Source organism: Dama dama, chromosome 7 (assembly GCF_033118175.1).
Source record: "Dama dama isolate Ldn47 chromosome 7, ASM3311817v1, whole genome shotgun sequence".
In the NCBI taxonomy this organism is placed as follows: domain Eukaryota; kingdom Metazoa; phylum Chordata; class Mammalia; order Artiodactyla; family Cervidae; genus Dama; species Dama dama.
Window position 1 is genome coordinate 34,376,158 of NC_083687.1, and position 26,504 is coordinate 34,402,661.

At 41.5% G+C, this 26,504-nt stretch overlaps 1 protein-coding gene across 1 annotated transcript in view; it reads left to right on the forward strand.

Annotated features, from left to right (window-relative positions):
- The first annotated feature begins 239 nt into the window (after nucleotides 1–239).
- Nucleotides 240–26,504, forward strand: part of RIPOR2 (RHO family interacting cell polarization regulator 2) — a 206,568-nt gene continuing 180,303 nt past the window's right edge. Inside the window, exon 1 of the mRNA XM_061147489.1 lies at nucleotides 240–584. Coding sequence (XP_061003472.1) covers nucleotides 509–584 — 76 coding nt within the window. The 5' untranslated portion in view covers nucleotides 240–508. The remainder of the gene's footprint in view (nucleotides 585–26,504) is intronic.

A 26,504-nucleotide genomic window follows, 5' to 3' on the forward strand; every position in this document is an offset into this window, starting at 1 on the left:
GACCCAGGAGCAAATAAATCATGTGCCCTAAAAGGAGAGCACCACCGCCTGACTGGGACTCCAGCCGCTCTGCCCTGTGTCCTGGCAGCCAAGCTCGGATCTTCAATCCCGCCTGCAGAGAGGGATCCCCATTTCAGGCCATTCTTCCTGCAGACAGATACACCTGCCCTCCCCCAGCCTCTGACGTGGGGCAGACACAGGAGCCCTGCGATCTCAGCGCGAATAAATTACCGGCCCATTATCTTCATGCATAAAACATGGCACAAGAGGCCGGAGCCGGGGAGCCCAGCGCAGCAGCTGCCTTCGGGCCAGTCGGGAGTTAGGGGAAGGGAAAAAAGGCCAGTTACAAGATAAAAGAAGTCAACGGAAGCCTCGGATATAAAAACAGAACAGGGCTCAAAAAAAAAAATTTTTTTTTTTTTTGTACGTCTGGCCTTGACTTCCTGTATCGCTGCGAGCACTTTTGTTCTCCAGCCATGAGGAGGTGTTAGACCCTCACTTTGGGACCATGGTGTTACCATCACGACTGCACTGGATCAGAAACAGGCCATGGAGGGACCGGATCCGGAGGCGGCAGCTCAACCGTGAGTGTCCGGATGCTGCCCGCTCCCCTCTCCTCCCTACCATCCCCCTCCACCCCTTCCTCAAGACACGCCTTTGGGCCCCTCCTGCTAATGGACTCCGAGCGGCCCCCTGCACCTTCCCCTTCATGCCCTGCCTCCTCTCCCAATGGTCTTTTCTTAATTTTCACCCACTCTTCTCTGTTCCTGTGTCCTTCTAGCAGCTCTGTCCTAATGAGAGGTAACTAAACACGCTTTGTTTCAAGAAACAAGCGAGGACCTCTTTTCTATATTTCTTCACCTTGATAGAAAATGCAAATGTGAATACTAATCAAGGGGTTGTGTGGGTCGGGACTTTTGTTTTTTACAGTAGGGGGAAAACACAATGTCTGAATCAAACAGGTATCCGTGGTGTAATTAGAATGCGTGGAACTCAGGGATCAGCAAGTCACATTTCCTGTAAGGACCCAATCATATGTTTCTTAAATGATCAAACTCATACTAAGAGTTCCCTTGAGTTAGAGGAACTCTAACCAAAAGCAATATTTAATTTAATTCATGGATTTATTATTTATTAGTGACTTACAGTATTATGTTAGTTTCAGTGGTACAGCTTCAGATGCTTTTCCATCATAGGTTATTACAAGATATTGACTGTAATTCCCTCTGCTATACAGTAGGTCCTTGTTGTTTATTTTATATATAGTGGTATGTATCTATTAATCCCATACTCCTAATTTATCCCTCTCCTTCCCTTCTCCCCTTTAGTAATCATAAATTTGTTTTCCATATCTCTGAGTCTGTTTCTCTTTTGTAGATAAGTTGATTGGTATTATTTTCTTAGATTGCACATATAAGTGATATCATATAATATTTGTCTTTCTTTGTCTGACTTACTTCACTTAGTGTGACAATCTCTATGTCCGTCCATGGACAATGTTTCATTCTTTTTTTATGACTGAATAATATTGTGTGTGTGCCACATCTTCTTTTTCATTCCTATGTTGATGGGCATTTAGGCTGCTTCCATGTCTTGGTTGTTGTAAATAGTGCTGCCATGAACATTGGGGTACGTGTGTGTTTTCAAATTAAAGTTTTCATCTTTCTGGATATATGCTTAAGAGTAGAATTGCTGGATCATGTGGTAGCTCTATTTTAGTTTTTTCAAGAAGCCTCTGTACTGTTTTCTGTAGTGACTGTACCAGTTTACATTTCCACCAGTAGTGTGGGAGGGTTCCCTTTTCTCCTCTCCAGCATTTATTGTTTATAGACTTTTTGATGGTGGCCATTCTGACCGGTGTGAGGTAATCAAAAGGGAGAGTTTAGTATTGAAGTAATCTGAGAAAGAGAAAGCATTCTGAGGATGTATGTGTCAAAACCACTGTCAATCAGTAAGTAGCAAATTGGTATATGTCTGTTGCTGGAAAGGTGTCTTTAACTCAGATGTCAGCAAATTCAAATGGTTAGAGGGGCCTGGCTGCTAAGGTAATGAATGAAAGGGCTATTGTCATAGTGATGAGGAATAGCTCATTCTCTTCTTATCTCTGCTGTGGGAAAAACAATAGTGAAACCTCGATGGTAAATTATAACTGCCACTTGGCCTCAGTCTAAGGAGGCAGTAGGGCACGGTGGAGACTGTGGTACACGGGAAAGCACTCGTCTAGGAGGGCACCCACCATTCAGTGCCATCAGATTACTTGCATGAGGAATGTTGGGGGGAGCTGACAGGTTGTCAGATTTCCCATTTTTTTTTTTTCAAGAAAAGCAAAAGAAAAGTACTATTTTCTAAGTGAAAACTCTCAAGTATAAACATTGGAAGTTAATTCTGTAAATTGCAAATATAGCTAAGAGCATGCTCTAATGCAAAATGTGACCGCTGTGGATCAGCAAGCCCTGGTTTAAGCGCTGGGTGTTGTTCTCATTAAAGGCCCGTCACACCATGTGTTTAAGCCTAGTTATATGTTGGCGACCCTTTCTTATGTGTTAAAAGCCCCTGGAAAAGACAGTTCAATTATGATGAATAAGTGGTTTAGGAGCATAAATAAAGACCATCTACTAGCTTAGGAGGGCAAGCTGGGCTGATTGGATTCCAAATGGCACCTGGATACAAGGAATTGCACCTGCAAAATCTTTCTTTAATGTAATTGAAAAAGCTGATTTTCATGTGCTTCTTTCAGCTGCACCTACCTTGATTTTATTTATTTATTTAAATTTATTCCTTAATTGGCAGGAACACTTTACAGTGTTGTGTTGGTTTCTGCCATACAACAACGCAATTCAGCCATAATTATACATATATCACCTCCCTCCTGAGCCTCCCTCCCTCTCGCCATATCACCCTTCCAGGTCATCACAGAGCATGAAACTGGGCTCCCTATGTTATATAGCAACTGCTCACCAGCTATCTACTTAACACACAGTAGTGTATGTATGTCGATGCTACTTTCTCTATTTGTCCCACTCTCTCCTTCCCCCACTATATCTGCATCTCCTTGATTTTAAATTCCAGTCTTTGTAGTCCCTTAGATTAGGACATCTTTGCTGTGGGATGTGCCACCGAAAAAGGATGGAGTGTGATCTGCATTGTTACGTACTGACCCAGGGATCAAGCCTTCCCTCTAAAAACAAGAACTTGGGAAAACGGCCTGCTTCATTGTACCGACTTCACTTAAATTATGAAACGAAAACTGGGTACTGTGATACGATGTCTGCATGGATTTAATATGAAACAATGATGTGTTAATAAGTGTTTAATCCAAGCTCAGCTTTCAGCAAGCTGGTTCTGACTTCTTTGGCCTATGTGTCTGAGGAAGCAGGGATTCTGACCTGCTGTATTAGGGTCAGAGTGAGTTAGAAATAGCAGCAGGATCCAGCTCATGGGACCCTTTAGCATGTCTGAAGGCAGAGAATTAGAGGCCATGGAAAGGAGAAAGAGTGGAGACAGTGAAGAGGGAAGGAACAATGGAGAAGCCTTCACTGCAAACACCAGCCTGCAAGGCTCATCCTAGATGTTGTTTATCAGTTGCTAGGATCTGTGTTGGATAATTTTTCGGTCCTCTTTCTCTGAGGCCTTTCTCACAGATTAGCATCCCCTCTAACTGGTGACCCTAGGAGACCCTAGCATTGTTGCCCCTTGGGGTTGTTCTGTCATTGAGAAAAAAAACAGAAAATAACTCTTTTTTCCTTAAATATAACAAGCAACCTTGAATGGCAATAAGAGATACACATGGTACAACTCACCCCTTTCATGCCCCTGCAGACATTGCTAATCAACCACAACTTTCTCTGTGTCTTCCCCACCGCCCCCCCAAGGAGGCTATGCCCAGTCTTAGAATCCTTTCCAATGTAATGGTGCTATTTGTAATCAGTTAGACTTGCCACAACAGTTGAAATGTGAATTTGCTTTTTCTATTGCTTCACAACAAATCATCACAAGCTTATTGTCTGAAAACAACATACATTTATTATCTCACAGTTTCCATGAGTCAGGAGATTGGTTATGAATTAGCTGGGTCTTTTGCTCAGGGTCTCCCAATGCTGCAGTCAGGGTGTTAGCCAAGATCACAGTCTCTTCTGAAACTCAGGGTCTTCCTCTGAGTTCAGTGGTTGTTTGCAGAATTCAGTTCCCTGTGGTTTTGGGACTGAGGGATGAGCAAAGGCTCATCCACTGTTCCCTAAAGGCTACCCATTATTCCCTGCCACAGGGACCTCTCCACAACTTGGCAGTTCTGCTTCCATAAGGCCAACTAGAGAGTGTCTGTTGCTGCCTGTAATCTCGCCTTCAAAGGAATCATCTGATTAGGCCAGGCCCGCCCAGGGCAACTTCCCTTTTGCTTAGTTCAAAATCAGCTGATCTGGGACGTTAATTACATGTGTAAATTTTTAAATCTTTGCCATATACTGAAACCTAATCATGCAGTAAAACCTCATCATATTCACAAGCCTTGCCCACACTCTACATAAGGAAATTATACAGAGCATGTATACCAAGGGCAGGAATCATAGGGCCATATTAGAATTCTGCTTGCTACAAAACCATTTGTCATCCTTGCAGTCGAACTTTGATTTTGAGCTTCTGGAAAGCTTTGTTTTTCTTTTTTTACTTTTTACTGTGAAAATTTTTCAGATGTTCAGGAAAGTAGAGAAAATAATATAATGAATCTCATATACCCATCATCTAATTTAACAGTCATTAACATTTTGCCACATTTGCTTCATCTGTTTTCCTTCTGAAATAGTTTAAAATAAATTGCAGACATTATGACATCTCAACTCTAAATATTTTAGTAAGAGCATCTCTAAAAACTAAGGGCCTTTTTCTATGTAACTGCCTAATAAAACGAATGATGATTCCCTAATATGATTTAATACATAGTTTGTATTCACATCTCCCAGGTAGAACACAATTCTTAATGTGCTCCCCAAAGCCTGTAACCCTTAGCAAAACTTCTGGCACCTAGCGTACTTGAAAATGTTTGAATTCAATCAAACATATATTCATATTAAAGCAGTGACCCCCAAAGAGCAATTTCCCCTAGTCTCTCTCACTTCTTCTTCTCACTGCCAGAGTCTGTAATGAGATATTTACATGATTTACAGTCTATAGTTGTGCGGGGTGGAAAATAATGAAACCAATGTATGAGCTGTAATGTCCTTCCTAGGGATATTTGAATTTTAAAAGAAGCCATCAATTAAATCAAGTGTCTAAAGAAAATAATAAAAATAAAAGATACTGACAGAGAAAGACCCAAAGATGTGATGGTGGGCAGTTATCTTGAGGAGGTGCTTATCTGACATCCTGAAAACCTTATCAAGCTGCTTACCTGAGCCCTCCCCAGGTACAAGGGGATCTAGATAGAGCAAAGCTGGCACCCGGCTTTCTGAATGATGACAGTGTCAGCGCAGGGTCTGGCCATGAGGGGTGGGCACAGATAAGAGTGACCCTGACTTTCCTTGAGTCTGCTAAAGTTGAGAGATTGTGAAAGGAGAGAAAACCTGGAAAGTGTGTAAACACTGCTAACAGGGAGGTCACATCCCTCTTCTACATCTTAGCTATTGTGGGCAAGTCCCTCTACTTCTCAGAATGTCCACTTCCTTAAGCCCAAAATGGTTGTTATAATGACACCAACCTTGCAGTGTTATTGGGAAAATTAAAAGACATAAAGTATGTCAAGTGCCTAGCACAGTGCTTGACATGGCGGCAGTAGCTCTTAGGGGTCCGAGAGAGGGGTAGTGGTGATATTTGGCGCAGGGCGGAGGGGCTGCCGTGGCCACCGCCACACTCTGGTCTGGAGGGAAATGCCATGCTGGAGAAGGCAGCCCCCCTCTTCCTTGGCTCCTAACATCACACCACTTCACCCCCTTCTCCGGCCAGCTTGCACCATTCGAGGCAGGAGGCAACTCAGTCCTGCCAGGGGAAAACCACTCTGGCTCCTGGGGGTGCAGCTAACTCCTGATCGGGGAAGCCAGGGTGTCTTCCGCCCGCGGTGCATCCCCAGGCAGTGTGCAGTACAAGTAAATGCACCCAGGTGGCACAGGCCAAGGGGAACTAACTGCTTTGCGCCGCGTCTGGGGAGAGCGTCGATGGAGGAGGCTACAGGTGACACCCTCTGCGGGCCCGCGGGAAAGAATGGAGACGAGTTCTCTTGTCCCTGAAAGGACAACAGTGACACAGCTGATAGACGTTTGGGAGTCAGGAATGCTGCTGTCCCCAAAATACCACTGGTCACTTCCTTCCCAGTGTTAATGTGACGTGGCTGTCTGGTTGTCTGGTTTGGCCCTTTCCCTGACTCGGTGTGATGGTTTTCTTGATCGTGATGGGGCATGAAGAGGACTGATAGGCAGCAGTCTGAGCTCCACAGACCTGTCTCTGGACAGTGGTTGGGAGTGCAGGTGTGAGTTTGAAGGAGGGCTCTCCTGGATTGGCAGCTCTCCCACACCCCGAGGTAAGAAGAACCCAGCTGGTTATTCCTTATGCAGTGTGGCTTTGGAAGGCAGTCTGGTTCATAGGAAGGTCTTGGAGTCTTTTCTAAATACCTCTGTGTCACCAGATGAAACGGAGGCCACGGTTGGTGCTGGGCAGGCCCCTGAGGGGCCTGTGGATGGAGCAGTATGCAGAGAACCTTTCCCAGCAGCCTGCCTCCACGCAGGGCCGCCCACTTGGCAGATGACTAGTGCTTGTCAAAGACCCAGCATCGGCTTACAGAGCAGTCTGGCTGACTATCGGCTTTCCTGGCTCACCTGTTATCTGGGGAGGGTCGGCAGACGTGCTGTCGGGATGGAACGACTCTCACATTTCTCCCCAGGGCTCCTCATCCTCAGAATTTTTCACCAGCTTGGGGAAGCCATATGGCTGTAGATTGAGCTTTTCAGCCTGGATACAGACACCCAAACATCCTAGACCAGAGAAGAGGCCATATTGTTGCCTTTCCTGATTTGCTTGCCCTTGTTCTGACGTCAGTAGACTTGCTCCCAAATGTCAAATTTGTTGTGGTCCTGTTGCTGATTCAGGGTGGTCTTCTTGGTTCTTTTTTTAAAATTGAAGTATAGTTGATTTACAAAATTGGGTTAGTTTCTGGTGTCCAGCAGAGTGATTCAGTTACACGCGTGTGTGTGTGTGTGTGTGTGTGTGTGTGTGTGTGTGTGTGTGTGTATAGATGTGAGAGTTGGATGTATATGGATATGTGTGTGTGTGTGTGTGTGTGTGTATATATATATATATATATATATATGTATGTATGTATGTGAGAGTTGGACTATAAAGAAAGCTGAGCACTGAAGAATTGATGCTTTTGAACTGTGGTGTTGGAGAAGACTCTTGAGAGTCCCTTGGACTGAAAGGAGATCCAACCAGTCCATCCTAAAGGAAATCAGTCCTGAATACTCATTGGGAGGACTGATGCTGAAGCAGAAACTCCAATACTTTGGCTACCTGATGCGAAGAACTGAGTCATTGGTAAAGACTCTGATGCTGGGAAAGATTGAAGGCAGGAGAAGGGGACGACAGAGGATGAGATGGTTGGATGGCATCACCAACTTGATGGATATGAGTTTGAGCAAGCTCTGGAAGTTGGTGATGGACAGGGAAGCCTGGCATGCTGCAGTCCATGGGGTCTCAAAGAGTTGGACACAACTGAGTGACTGAACTGAACTGAACATATATATATATATTTCATATTCTTTCCTGTTATAGCTTACTATGAGATATTAAATATAGTTCTCTGTGTTATATAGCAGGAACTTATTTATTTTATACATAGTTTGTATCTGCTAATCTCAAACTCCTAGTTTATGCCCCTGTGTAGCCCCTGCTTTCCCCTTTAGTAACCATACGTTTGTTTTCTGAGTCTGTTTCTGTTTTGTATGTTCATTTGCATCATTTTTTTAGATTCCACATATAGTGATTTTGTTTCATTTTTCTTTCTCTGTTAGACTTACTTCACTTAGTATGTTAATCTCAAGGTCCATCCATGTTGCTGCAAATGGCATTATTTAGTTCTTTTTTGTGGCTAATATTCCATTGTATATATGTACCACATCTTCTTTATCCATTCATCTGTCAATATACATTTAGGTTTCTTCCATGCCTTGGCTATTGTACATAGTGCTTCTGTGAACATTGGGGTGCATGTATCTTTTGGAATTAGAGTTTCCTCTGGATACATGTCCAGGAATGGGATCACTGAATCATATGGTAGCTCTGTTTTAAGTTTTTAAAGGAACTGTCATACTGTTTTCCATGATGGCTCTGTCCTGCCTTATACCCCATGAGTTCCTTCCTTGATTTCTGTTTCCTTGAAAGCCATAAGCTTAAAGACTTGGGAGGAGGTGAGCAAGAGGTCACCCCAAGTATAAAAAAAGCAAGTAAAGAAGCCTTCAAGAACATTTCTATAATCCACAGATCACGTATTATCCTAGGTTTCAGTCTGCATGCGTGCTACATATTCAGTCGCTCAGTTATGTCTGACTCTTTGCAACCCCATTAACTGTAGTTCCCAGCCAGGCTCCTCTGTCCTTGGGATTTCCCAGGCAAGAATACTGGAGTGAGTTGCCATTTCCTCCTCCAGGGAATCTTCCCAACCCAGGGATTAAATCAAAGTCTCCTGCATTGGCAGGCAGATTCTTTACCACTGAGCCACCAGGGAAGCCCAGGTTTCAGTCTAGCCACCTCTTAAAGTTGCCCATGAACAGCCTCAACCCAGACAGCAGGTAGGCCAGCCCCCCAGGGCCTGAGTTTCTTCCCAGTTCCACATCCTGTTTACCAGCTTTTCTGCCAGTTACTGAGAATTTGACTGTATTTTGTTGTAGGGAGCCTAGTATTCATCATACTGGTGTAAGAATTAGTACATCGCTTCAAACATGACATTACCTATTTTCTCATCATCCAGACGATTAGTTATTTCTATGGGAGCCCTATCCTCATCCTTCCTGCCTGAACAATTGAGTCTGGAGTGCCACTGCCAAATGCCCCATTCCAGCTTATACTGTCCAGGAAAAAAAGGACTGGAAACCTGAGAAAGGGGATACTTTGAATAATTCAAGGGGGTTCTGTTGATTGAGAAAGTGCTCTCTTTTTATGTACATTGATCTGGACAGATATTTTAGCTGTCTCCAGCCAAGGGTGGACAAAAGAGAGAGTGTGGAGGAAAAGAGGAAGGAGAGGAAGAAGCAACACATTTGAATACAACTATGGACAGGGAGGCCTGGCGTGCTGCGATTCATGGGGTCACAAAGAGTCAGACACGACTGAGTGACTGAACTGAACTGAACTGAACCAAAATTAAAAAAATGTAAACAGCAGTGGGATTAGAGGACTCGGAGCTTGATGGCGGGTCTTAAAGCCTTTAATCCTCAGATTGGTTGTTGGTGGACAGATCTAAAGAACCCAAAAGTTAATCACTGGAATAACATCTTGGACTCTGGTTGGAAGCAGAAAATTACCAAAACTGCAAACTTTCTCCATAGCTTTAAGCCAGTGTATTAGGTTGGGGTAGGGGAGGTAGGGGAAGAGTCTTAGGGGATAGAAACCATCTTAGCCTAAAAATAAGCCACTGTGTGAGTACAAGTTTTTCTATATCAAGATCCAAGACATCGTTTAACTGTGTAGGAATGTGTTTGTATGTTTGGGTACAGACACAGACCCCAGTCGTAAAGACACGATGAGTGTGCACTAGCTCTAAAAAATAAATGTCTTTAGTTTGTTTTGATCTGATACAAAACTATTACGTCTTTGCTGTATAATAACCACATAATACAAAAACACATAAGAGAGCTTCCCTGGTGGCTCAGTGGTGAAGAATCTGCCTGCCAATGTGGGGGCATGGATTTGGTCCCTGGTCCAGGAAGATTCCACATGCCGCAGGACACAACCAATGAAGCCCAAGTGCCACTGCAGTGAGAAGCCTACACACTGCGACGAAGAGTAGCCCCCACTCACCGCAACGAGAGAAAGCCTGGGTACAGCACCGAAGACCTAGCACAGCCATAAATAAGTAAATCTTCTTTAAAAAAGAAAAAAAAAAGAACACGTAAGAGAGCAGGGGAAAGTCATCTAGAATTCCCAGCCCCCTCATCATACAGCACAGTGCTCCCATTTCTTTTTCTGAAATATGATCAACATGTTATTTTCATAAGCTCCATTCTGCAACTTGCTTGTTTTATTTAACAGCATAACTTGAGTACTTTTCTGACAGTCAGTATCCATAAATAATCTTTAGACTGGATCGATACAGCCAAATTCAAATGGAGGCCTGCAGAATTTGGGCATTTTGAATATATCTAATCTGACTCACTGAAATATACCTTAAAAATTATCATAATTATAAAAGTGGATTGAATTGGATGGGGACTGCACAGTCCACTTCATTTTCATGTAACCTGGTTGTCTCTGACTTTCCAGCCATGCTGTGCTGCACTGTCTGTACTCAGATGATAATGTGGAGTATTTAAAAGGTCAGGGAAATCAGGAGTGGGTTTGTGTATCTACTCTCAGAAAAGTATCCCTACACACTCTATAAAGGGTAAATCTTTTCATCCCCCACCACAATGAAGGGTGATCTGAACACAAGTCCAACCATTCCTTATCCCATCACAGGTTGGTACCTGGTTTGCAAGACACTAGGATGCCCTTGTGCTTATGGCTGGGTAGATTAGCATGGATCTTCATCATGGAATGTAACAGAAAGAGGCATCTTAAACCAGAGCCTCCCCCAAAAAAGAGTTAGGCAAGATCAAGAAAAGCAGAGTCTGGGATATTTGCTAACCATCTGAATTGCTGCTGCCCAGAGCTTTGTTCCCTGAGGTTTTTGTACGAATAGAGTCAAATTAACCCAATTCTTCAGTGTTAAAGCAAGTGACAAAAAGCCATAAAGGACTTACTTGCTAATATTGTGTTAATGGGAGGATAGCAAATACATGCAAATGAGCCTGCAAATAATCTCAAGAGATTCCCCCCTGTGGACCAAGAGGAAGCTTTACTTCTGTCAGGGTGGTTTCAAAGGGAGAGAAAAGATGCTTTTTTGAGCTGTCAGAAACTATGAAAGCAATTTTGTGGGCCTGAAAGAACCCTCTAAGTGGTACAGATGATGAAGGAATGTGTTAGATGTATTTTTAAATGTTTTCCAAGATTTCATAAGCACAATTTTTACATACAGAAAGGTTGAAAGAACTATAGTGGGACTATCCAAATAACTACCATTTAGATTCTACCACTAATATTTTACTATGTTTATCTTATACCTATCCATATATCCATCTCTCTATCAATCCATCAATAAATCTTATTTTCAGTGCTTTCAGGGAATTTTCTGGCTGTCCAGTGGTTAGGTTTCCATGCTTTCACTGGTTCGGACCTATGTTCAATCTGTGGTTGGGAAACTAAGATCCCACAAGGCCTGTAGCACAGCCAAAAATTAAAAAAAAAAAAATGCTTTTAAAGTTAGTTACTGACATCCATACACTTCACTCTAGATACTTCAATATATATATGTCCTTTAATCTTTGTTAATGGTTCTTTAAAAAAAATTAATCAAGTTTTTTGAGGTTTAATTTACATCCATTTTTTTAGTGTATAGTCTTGGGCTTCCCAGGTGGCACTAGTGGTTAAGAACCTGCCTGCCAATACAGGTTAGATGTAAAAGATGCCAGTTTGATCCCTGGGTCAGGAAGATCCTCTGCAGGAGGGCACAGCAACCCACTCCAGTATTCTTGCCTGGAGAATCCCACGGACAGAGGAGCCTGGTGGGCTGCAGTCCATGAGATAGCACCGAGTCGGACACGACTAAAGCACCTTAGCACGCACGCATGTGTGTGTGTTGGTAAACAACTATAGTGTAACTACCACAACAATCAAGATAGGAAAAGTTCCACTGCCTCAGACATTCCCTCATGCTCCCTTGTAGTCAACCCAAGCCTGCATCAACCAGTGGTCTGTTTTCTGTTCTCATAGTTTTATCTTTTTCAGAATGTTTTCTACATGGGATCTGTAGCCTTCTGAGTCTGGCGTCTTTCATTTCGCATAATACATTCAAGATTCATCCGTGTTGTTGCATGCACATTTGTGCATCTTCACTGCAGAGTAGGATCTATTATTGGATGTATTTTTATAAGGTATAATCATGTGCAGGTGATAAAATCTCTGATCACCAAAAAGCCTGGGCAAACAGTGGTTACCATAGTGGACAACCCCTGAGGTCTCCATGGTCCTCCTAGCTCTGTTCCCATCTCCAGAAGCTCTAGGCAAATTAGGGACAAGGAACCTCTCCGGAGTCCCGATGTGTCTTGTCTGTGCTCTGGGAGTATTAGTGGGAACTACTCAGGGATACTTTATTTACCTTTTAATTAACTGCAGTAAATGATTCTGGTTCAGAAGGTATCAACCCTGCCTTTTTTTCTGTGAGACTGAATGTGATTGCAGAACCTATACACAAGTCAGGGGTTGTTTTTCCCAATGTGAGACCTAAATCCAGGCTGACACAGAGGAGCAGAGGCAAGCGGAGGTGAGAGAAGCAGAACGGGAGAGAGGGAAGCCGGTTCTCTGTGGAGGCCCTACTGGCCTTGACAAGCTCAGACACCGTCACGCAGGAGTCCTGCTGGGGCTGAAGAGCTCTGACTGGCACATTCTTTCTCCCTCCATTTTCTTTCCCTAATGCGAGTTAAAATTCTGCGTTTCGCTTCTAAAATAATAACATCCCACACACAGAAGGAAAAGAGTGAAAGAACCGGTTGATTTCTTCAGGAAATCGTGCAGTTTAGCTTTAGGGTTTTAGTCTAGCTTTTAACTGAGCAGCCCACACATCGTTATCACTCTCTCAAAGGACTAGACATCAACTTCCTTCTGCCTCCTCCACAGCTAAAATGAAATTGCCTGGTTTTAAGATGAGCAGCATAATCTTCAGGGAGAGACTACATTTTTTTTTCCCCCACCCTTTACTCCTAATGTGGTCTCCATTTCTGTATCATCTTGAGAAGGTAATGTGGAGGGCGGATGTGCATGTCCCCGCCAAGGACTTGGGATTTGTTTTCGGGTCTTGCCTCTCATCGTCTGGGAGACATCAGTCAGACCACTCACCCTCACCATGCAGTTAATATTCTTTCTTTTTTGCCTGAGCCAGATGTTTGCACTTGATTTTTTGTGCACCCCTTCTTACCACACCTTTTCCGAGGTAACTGCTTCCAGGATTCTCCTGCCTCAGGTTGTGTTAGGAAATGATGGTCCCTCGGTCCCTAGACACAGTCTGAGTCTCACCTTTCCTCTTCCCACATCAAACCAAACTCTCTTCCCATCAACTCCTCACTTGTCAGCACTTCCCGGCACTGTGCCAGGCACTCGATGAGTCATTCTTTCATTTACTCCTGATCCCAACCCTTCGGAGGTGGGTCCTTGTATCCACTTAGCAGGTGAGGACTTTGAGGCTCAGAGAAATTAAAGGACTACTGAGTGGCAGAACAGAGCCAAGATTCAAAGTCATTTCTCTACAGGTTCAAAGTAGTTTTCATGGCGAGAATCTTTATCTCCAGGGCTCAGTCCCAAATCAGCTCTCAATCTAGTCATTTTCCCAGCTTCCTGCACTGTCTATTCAGAAAAATCCATCTTACCATGCTTCCCCACATCTCAAAATGTGGGCCCAGTTTTAATGCACACAGCTCTGGGAGTCTCCTGAAGGTGGATTGCAGGGCTGCTGATGTCTGACTGCAGTCGGAGAGGTATTTGTTGTCTGCTGGGAACACTATCTTCCCATGCTGTGCTAAATGTAGAGGTGATTGAGAAATATACAGAGGGGAAACGCCGACCAAAGGTTAAAATCTATGAAATATCTACCCTGAGTCCCTGGATTCTTTTCTAGACCAGACAGGGCTGGTGAGGACCACTCAGAAAAGAAACCTGAACACTCAGCCCCCTTGGGCTCAGAGCTAGGGCTTGTCTTGGCCAGACAGTGTCCCCACTTTGCTTCTCCAAAAGCAAGTGAAAGCCGACCACCCCCAGCCTCCCCTCCGCAACCAGAAGCTCCGCTGCCTCTGGGGACCCAGCCCTGTTTAGAGACCCCTTGACCCAGGGAACTTGCCTCTTCCCACCTGTTTAGTGAGTTTCCCTGGCAGTGGCTTCTGACCACTGTGCCTTCCCAGGTGGCTCTTTGAAGCATAGAACAGAGCAGAGTGAGACCTAAAATCACACCAGGTTGTGGTGGCCAGCACCCAAGGGCCCCTTTCCTCCCCAGAAGAAACTTGGTTCAAGGCCGTTCCTATGCTCACAGGAAGATGACCTTTTCCGTACTCAGAAGGGGCTCCGCTCCTAGTCTGCCACTTGTGACGTGGCCATCCCGAGCCTCAGTCAGTTCAGTTCAGTCACTCAGCCGTGTCCAGCTCTTTGCAACCCCATGGACTGCAGCACGCCAGGCTTCCCTGTCTAACTCCCGGAGCTTGCTCAGACTCATGTCCATGGAGTCAATGATGCCATCCAACCATCTCATCCTCTATTGTCCCCTTCTCTTCCTTCCTTCAATCTTTCCCAGCATCAAGGTCTTTTCCAATAAGTCAGTTCTTTGCATCAGGTGGCCAAAGTATTGGAGTTTCAGCTTCAGCATCAGCCCTTCCAATGAATATTCAGGACTGATTTCCTTTAGGATGGACTGGTTGGATCTCCTTGCAGTCCAAGGGACTCTCAAGAGTCTTCTCCAACACCACAGTTCAAAAGCATCTATTCTTCGATGTTCAGCTTTATTTATAGTCTTTCCTTATATTCTTTATATTTCTTTATATTCCTCTGTTTACTGTCTCTAAGATTGTCAAGGTCTTTCACTTAAGACAACTGTAATCTACACTATACCAAGGGTCACCAAGTCAAAGAAATTGCTGGGGAGGGGACTTCCTGGTTGTCCAATGGCTAGGACTTCGAGATCCCATTCCTGGGGGCCCAGGTTCAAAGTTCAATCCCTGGTCAGGGGACTTCATCCCGTAAGTCTCAATTAAGAGTTCATATGCCACAACTGAAACATCCAAGATGCCACAATGAAGAAATTGCTGGGGAATTCATCTTCTAATTCATCTTACAAGTGGTTTCTTTAAAAGTGTACATTGATTTTTTTCCCTTTTAAAAATGGACAGTAAAAAGAGAAATTTACAGCAATTCAAAATAGAGTAACAAAATTCATGTCTCCAGAAATTCTGAGGCTTCTTGTTTTTCAGGAGAAACAAGAAGGATTTATAATTAGTGTTGTCATTGTTTGCATATTGATCTTCCAAAGTGCTCTAAAAGATCAATCTCTTCAACCTACCCTTCAGGCCTTCATTTCTATCTGCTAAGCAAAGGTCGACTTTAGCTTATCTTTATGTGAATTTCATAAATATGAACCTGTGAGACTTGAAATAATGGAACTCAGCCCTCCATTCAACTTGTGGTGAAATGCACACCCATATAAATATCTAATAAAAGTTCACTAACAGCCAAATACAAGCAGTGGAAGCAACTTCCCTCTCTTCCACACACAATAGCCCTTGATTAACCATACAGCACTAGGAAATAAAAAAAACCTCTTATGTAGCATTTTATACTTTTGTTTACCTGTAATTTTACCTATACATAGCATTCATTTATAAAACTGTCTTTCTGAACACAGTCCTTTCAAAAATGGCTCACCCGTGACTCAGAAACCAAGTCTTTGTAACTGTTAATCCCAGGCAATTTCTTCAGTTTTTTTCATTCATGAATATGCTTAGAATTTGACTTCAAAATACCTTGTGATGAAGGACAAAGAAAACATCACTTAGAGTCAGAAAGAAACTCATCAATACATCCCAGTCTTCCCATTCAAGCCCAAGTTTCAGTCTCCCATGGCTCTGATTCTTGACTTCTAGTAAAATCTACTTCTTAACTCTTCTTGAACAAAAGTGACTCACTGGAGGGCCTGTGTAGGGGGAGTGGTGGCTCCTTAAAGTCCAAAATCTGTGTTTCCAAAGCCTTGTTGAAATATTCATGTTCATCACATCGTAGGAAGTATATCTTTTTAAACTCTGTGTGCATTTTCTTTAGACAAAGGTGTGGTCTTCCTAATTCCATCAACTAAGTTTTATTTTAATCAATTATATTCTGAGAAGAGTAAAAGGATAATTTCTTTGTCTTCAGAAATTCAGTTTAAATTCCAAAGACCTTTTACATTTCCCTCCTTTTAAGGCACAAGTATTCCCAGAGTGGAAATGAGGGGAAAAGAATGAGCTTTCTTTTTGTTTTCTATAATTTTTTGGAAAGTGAAAGTGAAGTTGCTCAGTCATGTCCGACCCTTTACGACCCTGTGGACTGTAGCCTGCCAGGTCCTTGGTCCATGAGATTTTCCAGGTGTGAATACTGGAGTGGGTTGCCATTTCCTTCTCCAGCGGATCTTCCCAACCCAGGGATTGAACCCCGGTCTCCTGCATTGTAGACAGACGCTTTTCTGTCTGAGCTACCAGGAAAGCCAGTGTCCTCCTTCTGGCCTCCCAGACCACTGTTGTTCAATAGGAAGTTTCTATATATACCCAAGGTATTATCTCCAAATAGCAGAAAATTTAAACACCATTGCACTAGTGGTAAAGAACCTGCCTGCCAATGTAGGAGATGTAAGAGAGGTGAGTTTGATCACTGGGTTAGGAAGATCCCCTGGAGGAGGGCATAGCAATCCACTCCAGTATCCTTGCCTGGAGAATCCCACGGACAGAGGAGCCTGGGGGGCTATGGTCCATGGGGTCACAAAGAGTTGGACACGACTGAAGTGACTTACCACGCATGCCATTTTTTTGAATTCTTTGTCTAGGGGAATCAAACCACTAAATAAGTAGAAGCTTTTAAATGATCCATTTCTCCTTTGGCTATATCTTAGATCAGAGTCTCAGAACTCCCACCACCCATTTGAGCACCAGAACCAGTGGGTGGGGGCAAGGGGCATGAGGTAGAGAGGACCTCCCATGCCAGTTCAGTGGAGAGCCAGACACACCTCCACCCTCCCTGTCCACTCCCTTCCTCCCCCGCCTGTCTTCTCTTTCTTTCTTGGTTCTTCTTCCCTCCATTATGATCACACGTCTCATCACTCACCTAATGATATTTAACCCAGAGTCACAGACTTGGTCTCCAAGGATGTTGTAAACCTAAAAAGGATAGCAACTTCATTTTTCAAATATGCAGCTAGAAGCTCAGGAAATAGCTTTCCATGTCCTTGAGGAACATTGTGGTGGGTCAGGCCACTCCAGGGCACAGTACTGGAGACCTTCAATCATTCTTCCTCTCTCTGACTGCTCTGAAAATGAGTCTTCTGGACAGTGACACTCAGTTCCAAAATTATACTGTACTTGGATTTTCTCTTTTTCCTGTCTTCAGGTGTCTTTGACAATTAGTAAATAGATCTCTAAAACTTAGAAATCTTATTTGGGCTGATCAAAGGTACAGTATTTGTGTTATATTAAAAAGAAATCTATTGCCCTTAAATTATGGATGATTAAACAAACCTGTGGTACCTCTATACATGGAGATACTACTCAGCAATAGGAAAAAGGACAGATGCATGCAACCACATGGATTATCTTCAAATGAACTACATGAAAGAAGTCAGACTCCAAAGGCTACACACTGGATGATTCAACTCACATGACATTCTGGGAAAAGCAAAATGATAAGGACAGAAGACAAATCTTTGATTGCTAAGGGCTGGATAGAGAGGTTGACTGCAAAGAGGTCTGAGGGAAAACTTTTCTTCATGATGGAGCTCTTCTAAATGTTGATGGTGATGTGGGTTATACTATATATGCGTTTGTCAAAACTCCTAGAACTAGACACTAAAAAGGATGAACTTATTCCATGTAACTTGTGCCTCAGAAAGTCTCTGTGCTGTGCTGCGCTCAGTCGTGTCCAACTCCTCGTGACCCCATGGACTGCAGCCTGCCAGGCTCCTCTGTCCAGGGGGATTCTCTAGGCAAGAATACTGGAGTGGGTGGCCATGCCCTCCTCTAGGTAAAAAGTATCTAATCTCATTAAATTTATGGGTTTATTTCTGTATAGTTATAGAGCATTTTAAAAAGTCTAATATGTAGGTCCTCTTGCCACCAACTTTCATTATAAATCAGTTATTTGATTCAAAGAATGAAGGAATGCAGGACCGTTTCATGTAGTAAGATAGATTTCCGTCTGCTGCCTTACCAACTCATGCTATAGACAAACTCTCCAGCCAACTGCTGGGACCCTTCACAGTCTTGCCATATTTGCTACAAACTTTCTCCCATAACTTTCCACCTAATCCGTCTTATCAGGCAGGGCTGTGTCCCCTCAGCCTCTCTAACACCAGAGCTTATCCCTCCAATCAGGCCTTTTTCCATGTAGTTGCCTGACCAGGAATGCTTTCCTTTCCCCCTCTCTTCTTCCTCCTCTTCACCTTCCTTCACCATCAGTAAACACCCAGGAAATGAGCACTATTCTAGGGACAAGGGAAACAAAGGATAAACTTGTTAAGAATCTTATCCCCAAAGAGCTCACAGGTCCAGGAAATAGGATTTATGCAATGTGGTTAAAGTGTTTTGACAGAATGATTTATGAATTTTATTTTCTTTTAGCTCTTCAGGGTTATCTAACTTTTCGACATTGAACGCTTTCATAAGTAATTTTTGGTAATAAGAAGGAAAAGCAGAAATTAAGGGCTTAATAAGTGGTTTGGACCAGAGGTTGTGAAACAACTTGACATTAGGGTGTCAAAAATTAGAAACTGTCAGTGTCAGGAAGGGAACTGGTGGGAGGAGCTGTCCTGTGGAAACCCGTTAAAAATGGCAGACACATCCATCTCAATCTATGCCGATGCTCTCATTCACATTAAGAATCAAGCCAGAATATCAAATTGATTCATTGGCTAGCACAGGAGAAATTGACTTTCGGAGAAGCATAATTAATTGCAACGATCAGATCTTCAGTCAGTTCAGTTCAGTTGCTCAGTCGTGTCCAACTCTTTGTGACCCCAGGGACTGCAGTACACCAGGCTTATAACACATCGCCTCTGTGTTTTGTTTCAAATTCAACTCAATTCTATTTTCATTCTTTAAGTCAGAATGAACTTTTTGGTTCAGAAGAAAAAAATGTTCCTTCTCTCTTGCACAATTTCTACTAATACAGAAAAAGACATTTACTTTGGTGGTTTATTACTGAAAAAATAGCAAGTCAGCATTACCCACAAGCAAATTTCAGTACTAGCTTTTGAATAAGATCTACTGTGATACGTGGGCTTCCCAGGTGTGCTAGTGGTAAAGAAGCCCCTGCCAATGCAGAAGACTCAAGTTTTATCCCTGGGTTGGGAAGATCCCCTGGAGAAGGGCATGGCAACCCACTCCAGTTTTCTTATGTGGAGAATCCCATGGATAAAGGAACCTGGTAGGCTATACATCCAGGGTCAAAAAGAATTGGACACAACTGAAGCAACTTAGCGTGTACATACATACTGTGATACATATTATTGAAGATCGTTTGTAAAATAAAAAAGTGCAAAGGAGACATTAAAAATTCTGTAATACACCATCGAGATATAACTATCATTAACAGTTTGAGGTATATCTTCCTAGACTTTTATTTACATACATAGTTGTATAAAATAACTGGGATAATATTATGTAGGTAAGATTTTGGTAGTCTGCTTCTTTGAATTAATATAAGATCATAAAAATGTCCCCATGATAATAAAAGTTCCTCAAAAACTAGATTTTTCACATAGTAGCTATAATAGTTCATCATATAAATATATCAAAACCTATTGACATTGCTTTCTAATTGTTCTCTAGAATTACTATCTTTGTACAAATATTACCAACACCCACCTATTTTCATAGAAAAGATTTAAGTGTGATAGTAGAGCATATATCAAAGACTATAAATATCTTCAAGGTTCTTGTTGTCATTTAGTTACTAAGTTGTGTCCGACTCTTTTTTGACCCCATGGACTGTAGCCAGCCAGGCTCCTCTGTCCATGGGATTTCCCAGGCAAGCATACTAGAATGGGTTGCCATTCCTGCTCCAGGAGATCTTCCTGACCCAGGGATGGAACCCAAACCTCTTGTATCTTGCATTGGCAGGTGGATTCTTTACCACCAAGCCACCTGGGAAGCCCAGCGCTCCTGATACATATTGTCAAATCCACCTCCTTGAAAGTGGTAAGAATTTCTCCTGAGAGTGTAACAACTTAACAACGTTACTACCTACCAGAGTATTTGTGTTAAAAATAAACACATTGGTCAAAGGTGGTACAGTTTGGGCATCGAAAAGAATAATGTCTCCTATTAGTTGAAATACATTAAATATACAACAGTCTTAAGTTCTTAATGAAACACACACAAACATTTACAACCTCTGAAGGTTTCTGGAACACTAATTTATTATCCTAAAAATAAGTTTGAAAGAAGTAAACTACACATTTGTACTTTCTCCTCTGTATGAACTATACTTCAGTAAGTAAATAGATGATGAGGGAATCACAGCTAATGAATGTAGAAGAAATAACAGAATTTATAAAATTTTGAAATTCTCATGAAATAATAGAGACAATGATCATCAGTGACTGTGTAAACTATTAATGGGAAATTTGGGGGGATAAATTTTGTAATGGAGGGGTCAAACTGACATCACAGGATTCCACCAATTGACCTTAACATCACAGCTAGTGATTATTGGTGTGTGCGGCTTTGATGCAAGTAGGAAGCATATAGCATCACTTACAAGTAGTCTTACTGAAAAAAAAAAAAAAAAACCTGAATTGGTATATAATCAAGATCTCATCTAATCTAGATCTTATAAATTACTAGTTTATTAGGCTACAAGGAATAGACGAACAAATTAAACCACATCATGAGGAAGCAATCAGCCCAAACTAAAATGTGAAAATTATAGGACAAATTTTCAACCAATAGTGTTTGTTGGCCACAATGCTGGGAGTATAATCAATGCTGGGGGCGATGAAGGAAAGTTCTGTGTAGAAAAATACCTGCTTTAAAAAAAACTGCAGAAAAAGTAACAATAAGAAATGCTTATTATACAGTGGGAATCCAATATTGTCCAATGAGTACTATGTACAAACTTTCTTTTTTGGTGGTAGATTATTCTGTATATTACTGATTTTGCTTCAGCTAGAATTATTAACGTTTTGTTTCTGATTTTCTGGGAACATATATCAGTTTGCTATTTCAATGTAAAGCATTAATGAGCTGGTTACATTTGAAATAACAAGGCTAATTCAAACACCTTGGGTAGTGACCACTAGGTGGTGCCACTTTATAGTTTTTCTAAATTCAGTATAGACCATTCCGAAATTAATAGAAAGAAGCACGCAGAAGGAAATGGCAACCCACTCTAGTATTCTTGCCTGGGAAGTTCCATGTACAGAGAAGTGTGGCAGGCTACAGTCCATGGGGTCGCAAAGAGATGGACACAACTTAGCGACTCAACAACAACAAAATGGACCTAATACATCATCCACTCATATAATTTTTCTAGAAAAGCATAGCTTCTTTTTAAGTAATTTTGTATAATGATCAACTTTTAACTTACTGGCAAATCTAAATTTCTGTTATGGGTCTTTGTCACTAAACACAATTGTTATTCAAGGATTGTTCAACTCAATTTTTTTTAAAGAACGTTTATATTTCTCTCACCTTTGGAATTTTCTCAGGATTTATGTATATTTTACAGCTTTGTTTCCTATTTTACAGCAATGGAATTACATTTCTTTCTTTCCTATTAGATTTTTGAGCTCATTGAGGACAAATACGATTTTATTTCTCTTTGTAATTTTGTGCTTGGCAACTTTTGGTTCCTGGTAGGTGCTCAGCATATGTCCACAGAAAGAAATGATGCTTGAGTCAGGAAGAGAATGAAGTGCATTCCTGAATTTACATGTTGTAAATCTGAGTTCTACCCATCGTTACTGTCTTTGTTACCAATATGGGTTATTCTTTCCACTTCTCCAAGTAATAGCTTTTCTGGCTAAATCAATTATAATTGCCCTCTACCACATAGTGGTCTGCAGAGAAAAAGCAATAACTAAACACCACTACACACTTGAGTCTGCACCTTGATTTTTTTTCAGTACCAATAATTCTGTATGCATTCATTGTATTTTTTTCAGGGCAAAAAGAAAGGAGAGGGAGAGCATTGGCATGTATTACAAGATGACCAAAGGGAAAGGAAGTACCCAGTAGGGTGAAACCAACTATTAAATAAATATCCTCCAGTCATGGAGTCACCAAAGCCCAAGCTCAAGAATGAAGGGAAGGGGAAGGGAATGACCAGACAAGCTTTTCCCTCTTCTCTCCATCCCTCTCTCACCATAAATTCAAAAATTTTGGTTTCTAGTAGTAAACATGGTTTTATGTTCATTTGACTCCTATTTTGTGGCTGCTTTGGCGTAAGTTTCTGGCACCCATATAAAAGTTCATGAATGACATATATATATATATTCATCTTTTCCTCGGTTTCCCACCCCTACTTTCTGTGCCCAAATCCCTGACAATCCTTGTTGTCATTCAGTCCCTAAATCATGTTCAGCTATTTGCAACCCCATGAACTGCAGCACACCAGGTTTCCCTGTCCTTTACTATCTCCTGGAGTTTGCTCAAACTCATGTCTATTGAGTCCATGATGCTAAACCATCCAACCATCTCATCTTCTGTCACCTGCTTCTGCTCCTGCCTTCAATCTTTCCTAGCATCAGGGTCTTTTCCAATGAGTTGGCACTTAGCATCAGGTGACCAAAGTATTGGAGCTTTGGCATCAGTCCTTCCAATGAATATTCAGGATTGATTTCTTTTAGGATTGACTGGTTTAATCTCCTTGCAGTCCAAGGGATCCTCAAGAGTCTTCTGCACCACAGTTCAAAAGCATCAACTCTTTGGCACTCAGCTTTCTTTACGGTCCAACTCTCACATCTATACATGACTACTGGAAAACCGTAGCTTTGACTATACCTCTACCCTATACTGGAGATTATGTTTGATACATTCAAATATAGTAGTAGAATGTCTGTTTCATGTGAATTTTAAAGAATCAGAATTTAAAAATTGGAGTCAGTAAATACTTTTTATATTACAAGATAGAAAAGTACAAGTTAAAGGAGATAGTTTGACATTTTAAGGTCAGAGCTCATTTAATGAGTGTTCATCACTACAGAAAGGAGAAGAGTGATGGATCATTGAAGGGCCTTTATTACCACTGGAAATGGAACTTTTAGTCACGTATTGCATGCGAAACTCACTCCGCCTCTAGTCACTGAATGTTCCTGGATTCATGACCAGTCATTCAATGATCAAATGCTTTATTTTCCTTTCTTCACTTTCCTTTTAGGTGTTTCAGCAGCAATTAAGTCATGCTGTGGAATGCTGATTGCAATAGCAAATGTCATGAAAATTGAACATACAGCTAATTTTACTTTTCATGAATAGAGCTCCTGTGGTTTCCCTTCAAGGCTAATGGAGGGGATACAGTCCCTCCTTATTCTCAACTTTAAATCACTAAGATTTACCTTCAGGGATCCAGCTTCCACTCAGTCTAAATTTTTCACCATTGTGAATTTATTTCATGTGGTTCCATTCCATTCGTGATGCCATATGCCTCAGGAAGTACTGGAGTGAATAGCTATTTATTATTTATTTTTAAACTGCATTTTCAAGAGAAGGCTTTCACACTACAATTAACTTCATTTTCTGTAGGTCTATGATAGACCACCTCCTCATCTAGTTCCATCTCCTATATATGAGTGCCTATATATATAAGAATACTTCCATGGAAAATTAGGGAAATTTATTTCCTGGAGGAATAAGCAAAACAGGCACTCTTTCCCCTGCGCCACCCACCCCCCTACCCCCCCCCCCCCACAATTACTATAATAATGTTTGACATCAATTAGTAAGCAGGGCTTGAAAAGGAAATGGGAATTTGGTGAAAGCAACTGATTGAATTGTCCTGAAGTTAACACAGAGTAGGGAAGATCCTATGAATTTTCCACTGGCTTGTAAATATGACACAATCTAAGAGGGCAGCATGCCCACTAGAGCCCTTTAGAAGACAGAACATGTCTAGTTAGGCTGCACCAATGATGTCGCCCTTCACTTCCCATCCCATCTTATCCGGAAGGTTTTGTTATTTTGTGCTCATTTCAGAAGCTGATGTGTAAATGGTGTATATGTCTGTTGCCATGACAACCCAGCAGCAGTTGGCTCAAGCTTCTTAACAGAGTACAAATGTGCTCTGGAAGAGATACTTGTCAGAATTTGCCAGACTGTTTTCCCTCCTGGCTTCACACAAAAGGTTTAGAAGGTTCCTAACTGCATTTAGAAGACAGACAGGCTGAAATTTAGCATTTGTCTAACATGAATAATGACTTTCAAAAGCTCTGATCCCCTGCTGAAGTAATTGTGCTCCAGTCTATCATTTCAGTACATTGAGGGCAACTCTATATAATTAAAGAGAAGGACCAAGTATAAATGCAGAAAAAATCCTGATGAATACCGGAACTGGGGCTTTTGTTGACTTTTAATGTGACTCATAACTATCTCTACATTTAATCAGAGGTCAGTGTGACTGCCTATGTTCTTATTCCTATTTTGGTTTGTCAAATTTGTGTGTAGGTGCTGTACCAAGAGAGAAAAAACAAAAACAAAAAAACCCCAACGAACAACGCAAGCCAAGTGCATGATCCCACAGGCCCCTCTCCACACACTTGCTTTGCCCCATTTTTCTTTGTCCCTTTAAGTGACCAAAAGAATTCAACACAGCATTTTGTGCCAAGTTACACACAATTTTCAATTATTTAGGGATGGATTGACTAAACTTTGAGGTTCTTTGAGTCCTTCATTTTTACTCCTTGCCCTCTCCACTATCTGCCAAATCTCTTTCAGAGGACACATAAAGGAAGTGAAACACAAATTAATTCAACGTTTCTCAGCAGCTTTCAAGAGGGTTTTGTTAGGAAGATGAGATCTAGTCAAAAGGGATGTGGGGATTATCTGTGCTTCATGTTCACCCTGTCTTTGGAATCATGAGTTATCTCTAGTTGGCTCTCCTTAACAGATAACTTTTGTTAGTTACCTCATTATTCCATTAAGCGTAGCTCAGAAAGTCAAATAAATACCGGCTTTAAAAAATCTTCATGTATCTTAAAAAATGAGTGCTATTGAGAAAGTCAGGTACCAAAGTTTACAGGAAATTTCAAAGTGATCATAGTTTTGTTTGGATCCTAGTTACAACTTGATTCATTGAAAGAAATGTTAATTATACTAGGATTCAGTCATGTCTGACATGTCTTTAAGGAAATAGTTTAAACCTAATGGATCATAGTTCTGTTGACTATAAAATGAGGGAGTAGGCAAACAATAGTTCTCAGGTCCACCTCATGGTCAATGTTCTGTTTCCTTCTGGGAATTCTGGGAAACCTAAGTCCCAAAATGTACTGATTCATTTTAATAAATTAGAGTTTAAAAATATACATATATAGGCATGAAAGTTAAAGTGTTAGTCACTCAGTCGTGTCCAACTCTTTGAGATCCTACACAAAGTAACCTGCCAGACTCCTCTGTCTATGAGATTCTCCAGGCAAGAATACTGGGGTGCTTTGCCATTCCCTTCTCCAGGGGATCTTCCTGACCCTGGGATCAGACCCAGGTCTCTCACATTGCAGGCAGACTCTTTACCATCTGAGCCACCAGGGAAGAAACTATCTATTTACATACAGATGTAGATATATGTATATAGACATCTATCTATCTATCTATCTATCTATACACTTCAGAGATATTGTGGGTTCAGTTCCAGACCACTACAATAAAGCAAATATATCAGTAAAGAGTCATACAAATGTTTTTACCATAGTCTAGTAAGTATGCAATAATGTTTGTCTAAAAAGATATGCATACTTTACAAATACTTTATTGCTAAAAAAAAAATGCTAATCATCATCTGAGCCTTTATTGAGTCATAATCCTTTTGCAATAGTCATATCAAAGATCACTGATCACACATCACCATAACAAATGTAAAAATAACAATGAAAAAGTTTGAAATATTGCAAGAATTACCATAATGTGACAGAGACACGAACTGAGCAAATCCCCTTGGAAAAATGTCAGTGACAGACTTGCTTGATGCAGAGTTGCTATAAACCTTCAATTTGTTAACAAAAAAAAAAGTATCTACAAAGTCCAATAAAATAAAGTGTGTCTGTCTTACAATTAGCAATAAGAGAAGCATTTAAAAAATCAACATTGAGGCCCCTTCCAGCCCTCTATCTTAGGCCTGCTCCCCTCAACCCACCTCTACCTCCATCCTTACCTAATCGTATCCCACAGTATTTTAAATAAGAAGCTAACAAAGAAACTGCACATTTCTGGTTTGAATTATTAACTTACTTAAATTCAGGGTGACCATCTGTTTCAGAGAAGGGATTTTAACATGAAGTGAGAGGT